The sequence below is a fragment of the Macrosteles quadrilineatus genome, unplaced genomic scaffold (genome assembly GCF_028750875.1).
Source record: "Macrosteles quadrilineatus isolate MER2022 unplaced genomic scaffold, UCM_ALF_1.0 Scaffold_8__2_contigs__length_117827958, whole genome shotgun sequence".
Lineage (NCBI taxonomy): Eukaryota > Metazoa > Arthropoda > Insecta > Hemiptera > Cicadellidae > Macrosteles > Macrosteles quadrilineatus.
The window spans coordinates 20952081-20968262 of NW_026542601.1; the positions used below are offsets into that span (position 1 = coordinate 20952081).

The following is a 16182-nucleotide window of genomic DNA, read 5'->3' on the forward strand; positions in this document are numbered from 1 at the left end:
AATGTCAATAATACCATCTAAATGCTCATTCCTCAAATAACTCATTGCAAACCCCTCTTTGCACGACTTGGTCTGCTTACTGTAGTTGGCCACTACATACTTCTCTGTCTAGTGCACGTTAGGGCCAATATAACAACCTTCACCACTCATGTTGACGTCCACCAGTACAACACCAGGCAGCGCCATCAGCTTGATGTACCCAGGGTGCGACTATCTAGGACCCAGGCTAGTTACAGTGTGTCGGCCATAAGCCTGTTCAATAAGCTGCCACGACATATCCAGTTGTTGGACTTGAGAACATTTGAGGCAGTGTTAACCACTTTCATCAAGAGCCGGGTCTATTACGATATCGAGAGTATTTAAGGGATGATTTAAGAAACATGTAGCCTGCCGGACGTATGTAAATAGTTGTAAATATTGTTTTTTTTTTATTAGTAATCGTGTAAAGTGACGCATTGTGGATAAAAGACGAAGAAGGAGGTATTAAGGACAATCTACCAGCTGTTAAATATCTTTTATGGGATCTCATCACTTATTTCCACTACACCCACAATAATAGCAAAATAATGCATATCTTTCACAGTCTTGGAAACCAATGAAATCAATTCTGCTGAGTTCCACCAACAACGACGTCACAGCGTAACTAAGTCGCAGCGCATCTAACGTATCTAGCAAACCCAAGCCTTATGTTGTAAATCAGGTTGTAGCTTGTAACTGTGCAAGGTGTTGGGAAAACCTTTTATATTTTAGTAGACTTTGACTTATTTACTATAGATGATTCCAGCAAGTCTTTGGACAACAAAAAACTACAATCTGGTGATATCTCCACTATTAATTACCTACTAACAACTGAAACACAAACTAACTACATGAGAGAATAAGGTATAAAAGAGGGGTAACTTTGAGCAATAAAATAAATGAATGTTGAGTAGCAACACGTAGAAAAACAAACATCTAGTAAACCTACATTAATTGAATTACAACTTACATGATCCATGAGTGAATGCTTGTTTGGATTTTGCAGCTGCTGATCAATTTCTTTCAGTCGCTTTCTCCCCTGCAACAATGATAGCTTATCATTCATCCAACACTGATAAGCATTGATCAATAAGCGAACACCTGTTATAGGTGTAACAATAGGATTACATTTTGAGCACTAAAACTTTGACTGGATCCGTCTACTATGGATAAGCTACCTTGAAGTTTACATTCCTCATTCAATTGGCATGTTAAAGCTGTAACTATTCTCCGTTCATAAGATTTAGGGGGTTTTAGGGGAATAAATCTATCACCTCCATGTCTTGATCCTATCATTAAAACATAGCTCAACAGCTGAAATTTGTTGAATCGTCAATTAGCTGCAACATACCTTAATCAGAAAAAAGAGGTGGGGGAACTTCCCCTCAAACCGACTAAATATTGTGAACAGACTATAGTATTAGAATAAAATACTAAAATACACTCCATTAAATTTACAACAGCTAGTCTTTACAGATGGGATGATTAAATTTATATTTTTTGAGTAACCTCTAACCTGATAATTGAATAAATTAAGACAAAATTATCCTGTAATCCACACTAGTGTACAAGTGTTTATACTGTATGCATAACTTAAACTAAAGTGCAACCATAAAATAAGCTGACACTACACATAAACAACAGGATTCAGCAATACTTAATGACTTGACTTGTGTGAGTTCATCAACAGGAGGGGTTTATTCTGTTTAGTTGGCTAATTAGATCATTGCATTATACCAGGAAAACAATAATGCAATTGTATCATTAAAATGGATTATGCACACATATACATAAATTACTAACTAATTTTCAGTAACAGAGTGCACATAATACTGTGTTAACTTTTGTTGGCATGATTTTTAATACTATGAATTGAAATTTTACTATTTTATTATTTCAGTAGGGCCTATATTTAAAATTCCTTTTGTTTTCCTTACAGAGAGGAAGCTAGTACCGTAGTTGTAGCTTTGTTACTTAGCCAGAACCATTTATTAAAAGCCAGGCAATCAATGATAGCTGGTTCCAGTTTCGAAATGTCAACATGCTGTTAACCTTTCTCAGGATCGAATCGGCAAACTTTTGATTACTAGGCAAGAACTATAACAACTCAGCTACCCAACTATACACGATGGCATAAAAGTCCCGTGACAGTTAAATATTTTTAAAAATTAAAAAGATAGAGCTACAAAACTTGGAGAGTTACTAGACATGAAAACTGAAAACCATTTGAAAAAAATATTCAGTAATACGTTATCTTTTCAGGGGGAGGTATGCTATTTCTAGGAGTCAAAAGAAAATCATTAATGTAAACATCGGTTGATATGTGGGCAAATGCACAAGAATATTTAAAATCAAAACACTCATAGCTAGAGGGCAAAAAGTGGCGAACGGATAGTCAGAGATATGGAAAGTAATTAGTTGTTATGATCCATTCTACAATTTCGTCTATGAGACTCACATGATCAATTTTGTGGATGAGTTCCACCAGCTGTGTTTCCAGAGATTTTGTGTTCTGGCTTGCGTTTCTGACTGCTTCATCCCTTTGTTTCTGTAAACTGAACAGAACACACACGTTAGTCGTAAGCGTAAGACAGCCAGGCACTGTGTAGTTTTTACAACAGCATTTATTGTTAAGGAATGCTGGAATCTGCCAATAGTCTGAGTCAACTGCCACTCTGCTAATCAATAATCCTTGCGATTAAGCTGCAAGAATGTTTTAATTTTACTTACATGTCCTGAAAGTTTGTCCTACTCTATCTAAATCTAAATGTTACCTGTAGAGGTTAATTACTGGGAATGGGTCAGTTTAATTGAGTTAGGATCAGCAGGCTTCCTTTTTTAGAACAAAAATACAAATATTCAATAGCATGGACCTCTTCGGCAAGAGTTTTGCAAGGTTTAGATGAAACATAATATTTGACAAAAATCCAACCAGTACTTCTATTTAGTTTGCCTACCCTCTCCTATAGCTTCAGGGGTGATTTGAAAACTACTGGTGTTAAATGTTATAAGTAAGTACTAATAAGGGAAATAGCCTCAGAGCTATTTCATAAATGTCACAATCGTCATCACTTAAATTCTCAAATCTATGCTATTACCAGCTTTACTGAAAACTGATGTAGTTAAGAAACATATTTTCCACAATCAATACCTGATAACATTACTCTGATTAGTTCAAAAGTTGGATTTAGCACTTAAATCTCATTTTTAGCTCTGACTAACATAATTTTGAGTTTTTAGAAACCTGGATATAATAGGTATTCAACTTTTCCAAAAACCAAACTACTGTTCAGTTCTACGATTCTGTTCTACACACCTGTGCAGCTTATCTCTCCTCTCGGCACATCGTGTCATTGCATCGCTGACCTCACGTTGTAGTTCCTCTCTCCGGGACAACCACACTGCTTCTTCCTCTAGCAGAGTAAACTCCAGGTCCTCGAATGACTAAAACACAAGTACATCATGTGGGTCAACCATTTCTGAAAACATTCTCGATAAGACTCGTACCTTCTATTTATGCATTATTTAATACTAGAAATGAGTTCAAGAGAAAGCTAAACTGCACTCTGAGCCAGATTTTGACTGACCCCAAACTTCTGGAGACTGACCACCCATGTTTATGAGAGACAGCGTACAGTCGGCATTACCTGATGTTGGATTCATGTAGATGTAAGTAAGTATAAAGTATTTGAACTTAATGATGTAACATTTAGTACAAAGGCCTACGTTTTAAAGTTGGAAATTGGAATGGCAGGTTTACCTGAATGGAAAAAAGTACATCATGGCACGAGAGGACAAAAACTTTACGCTTACACTTGTAACTTTAAGAGTGAAATATTCTACTAATTATTGTGTACATTGTGTAAAGTGATATTTCTAGTACCAGGACGACTCTGTTATCCTGAAATGCCTGGTATTCCTAAAAAAATTTGTAAAATTCAAATGGGCTTACACATTTAGCTTATTCAGGATCAATTATTAAAGTGTCACTATACTCGTCAGAATTAATATTATTGTTAATGTTGTGTAGGTTGTTAAATACCACATACAAGGAAAGAAAGCCTGACTAGGACCAAGGGCTCTAACAACTTAGAGGATCTTATAGATTGTAACAATTTGGTGATACGTTTATCTTACAATAAAACTAAACTTTTTGGAAAATTGTACAGTAGTTAAGATCAGTTCACAGTAGGGAATGAACTATATGCTGTGCCGATTTAGTTACCTTTCGTTCAGCTTCTAGTAATTCTTGTTGTTGTTTGCAGGATTCAAACAACTCTTCTCTCAGCTCAGAGTCATCAGTTGATTTCATCATCTGTTGCTCTAGTCTGTTGTAAGATAATGATATTTGATTAGGATTATTTTGTTTATAAAACTGCGTAGCCTAACACATTATTTTAAATGGAAGATGAACTTTGAATTAAAAAGTAAATCCTTCAAAGCAACATTGAATAAATTGTATTGCCAAGGACTTGCTATAATCAGTGACATCATAAACCACACAGTAAATAGCAAAATATCCCTCTTCATATTTCATGACGTTTGAACCAACAGTGTGGTATTGACAAATTAAAAGCATTTGACAAATGAAAACATTGCGCTTATTCTTTTTTCCTCCAAAAAGATCAGTCAATCTTTACTTTTATAAACCCTACTGCAAAACTTTGAAAGCCTGGGAGACAGAGATGTAAGGAATCTTATGGTCAGTGTTAAGACAGAGTTGAAACCCCCAGGACGATGGATGTTTGGGTAATCCATATAGGACAAACATAGTGATATTTCATATCACATACTATTTGGGTGCAGACCATCTAGAGCATCTGTTTAAAAATTTTCCCCCCTTTCGAAAAAACAAACACAAGGTTACTAACAGTTACGTCTCAATACTCACGTAGCCAGTAGTTGTTGCTGCTGCTCCAGTCTGTGTCTAGCCTGACCTTGCCTCTCACTCTGATGAGCCACACACTTCTCCATCTGCCGCTCACAGTCCTCCACTCGCCGCTTGAGTGACCCTACTTTACGCTCTTCTGCGCTCAACTTGTCATTCTGAGCCTGAAGCTCCCCACCAAGCAGGGCACGCTCGATCTCCAGCTGTGAGCGTAAAGATCAGTTGGTTCACTCAAAAGAAAAGTCTGAAGTACGAGGGCTGTTTGTAAATCAAGTATGGAAGAGAGCTGATGAACCAGCTTGCTTAGTTGCGACTGGAGTTTACAGATAACCATTGTAGTTTCCAAATGCTCAAAACATGATCAGGTTGTTCTTTGAGTATTCATATAGGGAGGATCAGCCACAACTGTAGTAATAATACACTTGAGTCCTAAACAACTGTGCTTTTTTTCTGTTTTTAGGTTCACAGAAGCCAATAACACTATTTGTTCAAATTGTTACAAATATTTGCGTTCATATGAAAGACTTTGATCAAACAAGTGGAGTGATATATTTTTGAATGAGTTTGCAGAGTAGCCTAATCTGATCATGAGAAGGGGTTTTGTACTAAAAAAATATATTTTCAAGCTTTTGTACAGATTTGAAAATATTTTAATAAAAGTTTTAAAATATTGTTTTAAAATAAATTTCATGTTGAAAAGACGACCATTTAAAATATCTACTTTATTATTCTTTGCCTATAGGTTACAAAGCCATAGAGATATAAAATTTCCTTTTATTTTGAATCTGTTTTTAATATTCAACAATGTAACTGAAAACTCACTTAGCGTACGTTTGATGCAACAGGGCAATTGATCATTAATTATAGTATAAGTGACTTACTGACCAGCAATAAACAAGACACAACTTCATAAACTATCAAGAAAATATGACAATATACTCACTTCTCTCATGAGTTCATCTTCCTGTTGTTCTATCTCCATCACTTTAGCCTTGAGTGTTGTCAGATTAGCGACCAGTTGTGTTCTCTCGGCTCTCAGTGAGGCAAGAATCTCCGAAGACTCTGGTAGAGGCATGGTGAACTTTCCACTGTCCCTGCTGTCCCTGATCCTGCTGTCCCTGTTCTCTCCTATCCCACTGTCTCTAGCCGCTGTTTCCGCTATACCGCTGTCCCTCTCGCTCGACTTAGGACTAGGTGTCAATTTCTCTCGTTCCTCCGTCTCCTCACAACTCTTCATACTCTCCTGTACTATCGCGTCCAACTGCATCAACAGCTGTTCTGCAGTACACTCTCCGTTCTTGTGTTCTTGCCGCTTAATTGTATCCCCATTACAGTTGGCGATCAGATCTGCAGTGCTCCAAGAGGAATTATCTTTGTCTTTCAACGTTGATTCCTCCTCGGACTTCAAACTGTCTCGGGTCCTACTTGTTTCGCTCATCAACGACTCGTCGCTTTTTTTAAAGCTTTGGTAACTTTGAGTTACTTCCTTACCCGTCCTGGGATTGAATCCCAGAAATTCGTATTTCGATAACGCATTAGCCTCCGCGATGGAATAGGGTTTGTAAGGTCTGTTGTTGTTTTCGTTGACTTTGTTGTTGTAGAAGTCAAAATTGAAATTATTTGGTGAGTTGACTCTTTGTTCATTGGGTGACGTTGGTTGCGTTCTATTCTCTCTGATTTGAGGGGATGTGAGGGCGTTCCTCGAACTGTTACGAGGAGGAGGAGGTGGTCCTAGGGTTTCGTAGTCGTTAAGGATCGCTAGTCGGTTTTCTATTATCTCCAAGGCATATTCTCGACTGAAATAAAAATTACAACAATCAGAACAAAGAAATAAAAAATTAACTTTTAACAAGAGTACCATAATAACATTTGTAATCTGTTTTTATTACGTTATCACAAATATGCTTTGATCAAGTGCAACTTTTTTGAAACACTGTTTTGGGACAGTTTTAAGCCACAAAACTGATTTAAGTCAATTTCATATTCCTGCAACCAGGATTGTAACGAGATGTCTTACAGTTGCTGCAACATGCTTTGGTTTGTGGAGGCCAATGTCATTTAGGATATTCATGAAAACTTCATATCGTCCATTATGAATTTAAACTTTTAATGAGACACTTTGTGTTAATGATGTTTACCTCATGTCCTTGGCTGCGATGGTGCGGATGCGTGTGCGAGGACTGGATGGAGGATGAACATCAGGGCTATGTTTAAACTCTCCTTCTAGATTTGTATTCCGAAAATCAGAATTTGTTGGTGTGGATTCACTAGAAAAGATATAAAATTCATAACCTTTAATCAATCTTGTATTTTGTAAATACAGTGTTTCTTACTCATTTTCAACTGGATTTTGTATGACTTACTTGGTGCTGAGCTACCTCTGTTCCAACAATTACATTGACTTTTAAAGTTAATTCAATGCTCATACACAAGTAACAGTTACTTCCAGGTTAAGTAAGAAAAACTTACAGTGTTTATATACCCATATTCACCATGCATGCAAGCTGAAACAGCCATAATACTAAAACTAAATGTAAATTATTATAACATAACACTGAATAATATAATATTTATTACTGGTATTACAACAGTGTACAAGTATTACTTACCATGTTTTAAAAAATACCTTCTTTCGTGACAATATAACAGACATGTAGGTAGGTAGCCTCTAACACTTTTTGATGAGTTTTGTTAACCTTAGCTCAGAGTGGCAAAATGCCGTAAAAGGGTAAAATTGTGTTAACATGCAGCACTGACTACTATAACAACCAAAAATAATTTACAAAAATGGCATAGCCTGGAGGTAACATCCATAAGGTGAGCATTGGAGGACTAGATGGATTTCAGCTAATTAAAATATTTATTTTCTGCAAATTCACTATTTAACAAGGACTAAAATAGTTTTGTGTGTTTTTAGAACATGACAGAAAACAATTTCAAATTAATAATAACTTACTTGTCATAGGTAAAACTCTGATGAAAGTGGGGTGAGCTAGGTGAGGGCAGTCTTTTGTCTCTGGGTAAAGAACCGTTGGTTATTATTCTGGAAAATATACAACGTATAGTAGCCTCTAGTGGTATCAAGATAGAAAAAGTTAACGTAATGCTAAACAATATGGTGTTAAACGTAATACTTTATGTATGTATCTTACAAAAAAGATACAGAATTGTATGTAAGTGCTACTAAACAATAAACATTCTCACTAGGAGGAAAGAACTAAGTGAGGCCCCTAACACAGAAGTGAGGAAAGATTATTCTAAAACAGAACTTGTGAACTATTGTAATAAAACTACTTAATACAAGTCGGTTAACATGAAGATGACAATTGTCAGACCTTTAATTAATCTCAGATCAAAGGGTGAGCCTTAAAAAAAGGTCTAATCTAACAAAAAGGTTGACGTTGGATGGTAACGAGACCTGGGTTTGGACCGTTCCCTATCAAAATTTAGTTTAAAAAATTCCATTGGTGTGAATAACACAAAAAAATAGTTTTACCCTGAACATAACAGATATACCAAAAAGCTTTTAGAATTTGAATGAAAGAAGTAAATTTTGGAATTTTAAACCTCAAATTAGTCACCAATAAAACTGACAAACAAACTGTATTCTGAAATAAATTTTAAAACTATACATTAAGTAATTAAAACTGTTTGGACAGTTTATTTGTTTTAAATGTCACGGGTTTTTTTATTGAATCTCTTAAGTAGAAGTCAATAACGTCAAAAGCACCTTCAGAGAACAAAAGGAAATAATTCTGTTTTGGTAAAATCCATGAGATTTTATTTATAAATATATATTTTTAGTAGTACACAAATCTTATACCATAGGCCTCATACTTTCGCATAAACTCGTATATTAACCTACATCATATAGCATTTCCTTAAAAGTCTGAAAATTAATTTAAATAGAAAAAGGTTTTTGGCCTTTATAGGCTATACTCCAAAAACGAAAACAAAAATTATTTTAACCACTCCTCTTACAACAGAAAATCCGTTAAAAAATTAACCTGTAACATACACACTGGAAGCTCATTGAGGGGATTTATTATTGAGGGGAGATCAATTATCAGGTGATAGATTTGTTTGACATTGTTTACCCACCTGTTCTGTTGAGGTTTGTTCTGTTTATCGCACTGTGCCTGTTTCTCGTAGTCGGCACACATCAGCAATATCTCGTCTAGTCGTTGTCTTTCCAATCTCTCAGCTTCTTGTTCCACCATCCGCTCAGTTTCTGCCTGAGAACAAAGACAACAGGTTGGCAAACTTTGTAAGTGATTCACAGGATGCAACATAAAGCAAAAGGGCCTTGGTTTTAGGTATATTTGTTGGGATAACAGATTTAACTGAATGGAAAAGAGTTCACTCCGGCACAAGAAACAATTAATACTTAAAACTATTCACAAAAGTTGGAATATTTCACTGCAATTGTCGGCATTTTCAACCAAGAAGGCTATAAAGAAATAAAACAGCTATTCTTGTTTGATTTCTAGGAAACTCTGGATCTACTGCTTAAGGTAGGCTCCAAACCACTTGGCAGACTTTAAACCAAAGCCTCCACTATATAAGTTCACATGCATCAAACATTTGATCTGCAAAACCCTGAATTCCACTGATCCTTTGGACAGCCATAATGGTAGTTAATAACCAATTAGTGTGATGAATACAAAAACCAGATTAATTTAGAATCAAGAAGTCTATCCGTAGAAGTCTTGGCCCTACATCCATCCAATCGTGACACATCACTCCTCATACCAATGTTACGTTTTTATTCATATTTTACTTGATTTTACTGTAATGTTTTATCATTTCATTGTTCAGTGTTCGTGTGTCAATGTACTATATGTGAATCACCGACCTAATGAAGTGATCATCCTTTTACGCCTGAAGATGACTTCTTGAAAATCAAAACTAGTTGCAGCATTAGCAACATTTTGAATTACATCTAAGCTAGTGCTAACCCCGAGGCTAACATAAAAATGAACCTACCTGTTTCCTCCTCAACTCCGACTCTCCATTGATATCGTCACTGCTCCAGCTGTTTGGCACAGGACTGGAGACTGACTTGCGGAATGGGTAGGAGGGGTTGCGGTCAAACGCAGGGCTGGGGGTATTGAAGGATCTGGGGGAGAGGGGTTTAGATGGTGAGGGGGGAGGGGGAGAGGGGGAATGGACTCTTCTCCCACTCGGAGAGTCCACTCTGGGCGCATACTGTCCGTTGGGCAAAGCACACACATTCTGGTAGATGTTGCCATTCTGCAACTTGGGTTCTGACTCTCCGTTCAACCTGAGAGGCAGCAATGTGAGTTTGTTCTGGTTGGCTCGAGGACCGAGGACTAGAGCTGCAGGGGAGTTAACCGTTGAACTTCCAGCAGGAAACACCTGTAAATGGTCATCATTATAGCGTTATAGAGAGTCAACAAGAAGCGGACTCCTGTTAAACATTTTAAATTAACTTTAATATATCTTTCTGATTGATAAAAACTACATATTTGTTGGAAAAGGCAACATTGTCTGTTATCTAAATAAATATTTTAAAGGTAGATATTTTTAAGGTATGTTTAAAGGTTCAATGGTGTATTGGGTGTGTTGCTAGCCTAGTGAGTAGCGTCTCGGACTTCGGTGCGGGAGGGACGGTTTCAATTCCCAACACATCAAAAACATTTAAATGGGTTTGGACCGCATACCTTAAAAGTGTTAAATCTTACATTGACTTTAGTTAAAATGCCACTGGCGTCGGGAAAAAAGGAAGCCCAAATTTTTAAATAATAACTCAATTAGCCTAAGTGAAATTAATAAGAAAAGAAACTAATTAAATAAGAACAGTAAAAACTTGAGGTTTGTATCCAGTGTAAAATTGCAGTCTATCAAATTTTGACAAAATGGTAACTATTTGTATAGGCTACGACCATGATTGGATCTTTAAAATTTTCAATTGAGTAAATAATTTAGTGCAGCATGAAAAATCAATTGTATTTTTTTGTCAGTGTTACAGTTCTTGTATTCAGGTCAGTGAAAGGAGATCCTTTAATACATTTCTTGTAACTATTTTAACACTGACATGTTCCTGCTATTCATTAACTACCTACATATGGCTTCTAGTCAGCTACCACTAAGACCAATCTAGTTAAAAATTTCATGATGAAAAATAAAAGTGTTGACAAAGGTTATCCTTTCACTTAGCTGAATCTAGGAACAATGATGATTACAACAAAATGTAATTTGACCTCTTTTCCTGTTACACTAGATTTGTGTTCACTACTAGAATTAAAAGAGTGTATCTGATGTCTTGTCTATATAAAAATAGTCATCATGTCTGCAATCAACCGTAGAATGTCAATATATCACTAGTATGTAGACTACAAATCCTGTGATTACCTTAGGAGAGATATACTTGGCAAGCTCTTCACTGCTGGCTGATGAAAAACCGTCCCATGACTCCCAAGATCTTCTTGGGACGGCAGGAGGTTTGCCTTCAACCAATGAGGTCGTCATCAAACTGTCTTCTGCACACAAATAAACACAGTGGAGAAGAGTGTGAACAGGACCAATAGAGCGCTTTTAACCCAACCTTTATGAAATTTCCTGTTGCTATATTTCAATTTTGTCAAGGATTAACAAAGATGATTTGCATGATTTGAAGAATGCTTTCAAAAGTAAAAGCCTACTTCACAGAATTGCTTTACTTACCAACCACTGGTTCACACACATTGGTACACAAAAAAATCACTCAAACCATACCTGACCTGATATAGTCCAGCAGGACCAATTAATAAGGAGGCCCAACCATATTTATTGGTAGTGAATGTTTGGTTAACTGAGCTGCTGACAAAACCATCTGTTGGGTGGACTGATGTTTCTAAGTGTCAAACCATTGGTTTCAAACTCAACTAATTACAGATGATGGTCTCTATCAAAATATGTGTTTCAGCTGTTGATGCTAATTACATTAATGAATACTACAAGATAAAGGGTGGTCAATAAATAACGGATTATTTTTAAACATATGTCAATCAGCTGTTCCTCGTACAATTTTCATTGTTGTATTAAACAACAACAAATGCAATGCCATTTTAGTAATCATGGATCGTTGGACAGTTAAAAACCGTGCCTTTTGCATTAAAGCCTATTTTGATTAAAAGAGTGAAGGTAAAACCAGAAGGGGTTTACCTTCAATCAGCTGAAAAAGTCTTTGACAAAACACCAGACGTAATCTAGGGTCATCTTGATTGAGTCTCTGTGCGACAACCAGTTTGTAGGGATGTAAATTTAAATCGTCATGTAAAATACGATGTATCTGGTCCCAGAAACACCTAAAGCAACAGAATGTTTTCTTGTCGATCTTTTTAGACTTTGGAGAACAGATTCCCGAACTCTTGCAATGTTCTCATCTGTACGAGTAGACTGTGACCTCCCCGGATTCTTAAAAACAGGCCCCTTAGTTCTTAAATTAAACACCCACATATAGATAGTATTCTTAGAGTGAGCCGCACCATGACAACGAACGTTGAAATGATTTTGAAATAACTGCTGAGTTACAATCACAGACTCGTTATTTTTTAAATAGGCTTCAATGCAAAAGGCATTGTTTGTACTGTCCAACAATCCATAACTACTCAAATGGCATGACATTTGTTGTTGTTTAATAAAACAATGAAAATTCTACTCGTAATAACAGCTGGTTGACACTTGTTTTAAAATGATCCGTTATTTATCGACACCCCTCTACATACAATTCAGTTTAAATTTTTTAAAGCTGTTTTGTGCTGCGGAAAATGGAGCAAATCATTTATCAGAATGGCAGCTATAGTATTTACAAACTTTCTGACCTGATGATGTCCACAGCAAGAAACATCTGTAGTCAAATTTAACTACAGATGACATGATGTCATAACAGATTTTTTATGACAGAAACACAAATAACATAATCCATTATTAGTTAATTCAGGCAAACTAGATGCCATATCCACCATAGTAATTTGTTATGTTATTCTACCCTTGAGATAAAAATTATTGGTATTTTACCCTCAGAATCCAAGTTTAAATTCTTAACATATAACAATTATGGCACACCCTGTCAGCTCAAAGCTACAAAATATTTTTGTTAAAGATACAAATAAATGTCAAAAAATAGTTTTTACAGAAGTTACTTATCCCGAATGTACAAATATCAATGTTACTTACCAGGATAGAAGCCGAGGGGTAACACGGATATCCGGGGGTTTGACAAGCCACTCTTCATAAGCCTGGCCTCTGCGGGGTGGTTAAACCGCAGATAATTCGATCTGCCCACACACAGCATGCAGCCTGTGTAACATGCCACACCAAACTGTACAAGAAGCATTGCAAATCTGCTCAGGCTTTTTACAGCGGCTCATTATAAAATCTTTACACATAATTCTGTGTCATGAACTTTTCTAGAGCACCTAAGCAAATTCAAAAAAGTGTAGCAAATGAATCACACAAATAAAACTGAGCAAAGCAAGAAGTCTCACCATGGATTAAATAATATTATTTGTAGGTATCTATTACTTTATCCATGGTTTCACTTTTTATCACACCACACATGTAAAACTATGCACAAAACAAATAAAAGCTTGGGTGAGGCTCTTAAGTAAATTCACAGGTAAATCACCAAAGTATTAATCTAAATTTTACCACTTACTACAATTACAATGCTACACTTTTACCAGTAAAACCAAGCAAAAAGTGGATATTGGAACTTTTGCTGATTCTTAAGTAAATCAGATAATATCACCATTCACATAAAACCGAGAACAAATTAAATAAATAGTTGCGGCTCTTCATTCTTTACGTTGGTTTTTCGATAACTTAGTGTTGTGAGAGCTTGGAATTAAAATATATAGGCCTATTTAGTTTATGGAGTTATGATCACTTAAAATTGTATTTACTTGGTATTATAAGTATGTGGAAATAAATTTACTTGGAGTTATGGGATGATCCCTAAGTAAACATAATAGAGAATTTTCTTAAGCTATTGCAGGGCATATTTTAAGGGATTTTCACTGGGCGACAGTGGTGCCGGACTTACCCGGGGATCTGGGGGGAATACCCCCCATCAAAAAGGGGGGTCCTAGGGTTCCCCCTGCAAATTTTTGCATAAATTAAAGTGAAAATCACACATTTCTACGTATATTTTAGTGAATTTTTGATTACATTTGCTTGTAAATACTGTAGTCCATTTAATCTCACTTAATTACGTATTTTAGAACACTGTAACAGGCCAAGGCTTCCTTCACAACCTCTTGGGCCAAAATCATAGTTCAATAATCTAAAATATTTACATAATGTTACTTTCTAAATTCCGATACATTTTAAATGTGAATCATTGAAAAAAAATATGCTGGCACCACCCATAGTCACTGGGCGACAAAATCTCAGCACTGGGCGACACTTGTGTTGCCCAGTTAACATGTTATTATATGCCCTGAGCTATTGCATGGATCAGAAGTATTTCTCTAAATCTTACCTCGCATGATAGATTGCTCAGAAAGTAAATAAAAACATTGTGGAGGCTTAAATATCACGAATCATGAAAAACTTGACTTCAGGTAAACTTGGAACCAGTAGGAACAGTATTTCCACAGCGAGATTTGAACATGAACATTCATGGAACATGTTTCAGTTATCAATAATGCTATAGATAACTCTAACCCTTGACTATTGACAGTTGTTGATATTTCATTCTAATTGTAAGAGTAGAGGTTCAAGTTTAAGTTCCAAAGATTTAATTCTTAGTTTAAAAAGTTGTCCATTTCTCATCTAAACTGTCCAGTTGTTCTAAGTTAACGTTTTAAAGTTCTCATTCTAAGTTGAAAATTGTAAGCCTACTGTAGTTTGTTGGCATAGCTGATTACTAATTTCTGTTGAAAATGCCAATTTTTCAACCATACCAAATTAAAAGAAAAACTTAATGTAAACTCTTAGGGGGAAATGTTCTTTGAAATTTAGTAGCATCTTTAAGGTTACTACAATACACAAAAGCAGAAAATCAAATTTCAACAGCAATGTACCATGAGAAATAGTTAATTTTACTATGTTCTGTTTGAATTAAAAATTAGCTAGAGGTGGTTCAAATAGGTGGAATGTCAAATTCTGTATCCAAAGGTCAATGAGCAATGGTTCTAATTACTTTTCCTGGATAATTTTAAATTATTTATTGCAATAGCATATAAAAATGACTCCTTCAATTCTAAAATACACCAACTAAGCAGTAGTGTAATGCGGGAGTAGCATACCAACAGTTTGAAGGCGCTCAACAATAACCACCTCACACGCAAGTTTACCTACCCTGAGACAATCTGGTTGGCTGGTATATCCTCTGGTTGTCGACAGAAGTCATCTCGGCCACCGGGTGTAGGGTGACTACGCCCCCCTGGGTGTCTATGTAGCAGTGCGTCGCCTCCACCCCTGTCCCTTGGACAACGATGTCCGCCGTGGGGGCAGAGCCCACCGTCGTCCGGCCTGGAACATGGAGGTGAACATCAAGCAGGGAAATACATCTGAACCTCTAGTTGCTTGGTAAACATCTACAAGGTGACATAATTGTTAAACGATTTGTTGAGAAACTAAGGTAACTACGACGATAAGTCGCAAGTTCGGCAGCAACGAAGATACTACGCTTTCACTAATTTACTAATCATAATTTATTTGTTACATTTAGAGCCCGATTGAGACGCACAGGTAGGTGGGGATGGTAAGGTAAATTGACTCCCGAGTGAGTGTAGAAAGAGTACGTAAACCAAGAGATTAACCCCACTACAGTATCCCATTGGAAGATCAGTTAGGAAAAAAATATATGAAATCAACTTTTTTTGTCACGTTTAGTTTCAGTGTGGCAGTAGCAGTAGACTTTGCCTTGTAGAGAAAAATAAAACTATTTCTTGTCTTCTCTTCTGGTAGACTCAAAGATAAAAAATACACCCTAACATTTACCTTAAAATAAAATGAAATTATTTAGCCGACAACACACTTACATATCATGGACATGGAACAAAAAACATGCTTCAAATTGCACATTCAGTTGACAATTTTATTTTAAGGTCCAAAGTCAGACATTTTTTAACCGACTTCCCCACTACCAACAAAAGGAGGAGGTTCTCAATTTGTTTGTGGCGATGTTTTTTTTTTCTATGTATGTTCACCAATTTCTCTGTGATTCTTTTACCGATCAGTGTGGTTCCACCACCAAAATAACCAGGAGAGCTTCTATTTGGTACCTTATATATTATGTTTAAGTATAATATTTGTTTCGGTGA

The 16182-nt window shown here is 36.2% G+C and overlaps 1 protein-coding gene across 3 annotated transcripts in view; it reads right to left on the bottom strand.

Annotated features, from left to right (window-relative positions):
- The window catches only part of LOC128999787 (pleckstrin homology-like domain family B member 1), a 164893-nt gene that overhangs the window by 70789 nt on the left and 77922 nt on the right, over window positions 1–16182 (bottom strand). For 2 of the 3 annotated variants that reach the window (XM_054426463.1, XM_054426465.1), the window contains 13 exons: window positions 15215–15388; window positions 13088–13210; window positions 11282–11409; window positions 9893–10285; window positions 9008–9141; window positions 7863–7949; window positions 7045–7173; window positions 5850–6702; window positions 4910–5109; window positions 4244–4346; window positions 3335–3462; window positions 2477–2573; window positions 989–1057 (listed from right to left, as the gene is read on the bottom strand). In XM_054426463.1, coding sequence (XP_054282438.1) covers window positions 989–1057; window positions 2477–2573; window positions 3335–3462; window positions 4244–4346; window positions 4910–5109; window positions 5850–6702; window positions 7045–7173; window positions 7863–7949; window positions 9008–9141; window positions 9893–10285; window positions 11282–11409; window positions 13088–13210; window positions 15215–15388 — 2618 coding nt within the window. The remainder of the gene's footprint in view (window positions 1–988; window positions 1058–2476; window positions 2574–3334; window positions 3463–4243; window positions 4347–4909; window positions 5110–5849; window positions 6703–7044; window positions 7174–7862; window positions 7950–9007; window positions 9142–9892; window positions 10286–11281; window positions 11410–13087; window positions 13211–15214; window positions 15389–16182) is intronic. The other variant, XM_054426464.1, reaches the window with a different exon arrangement.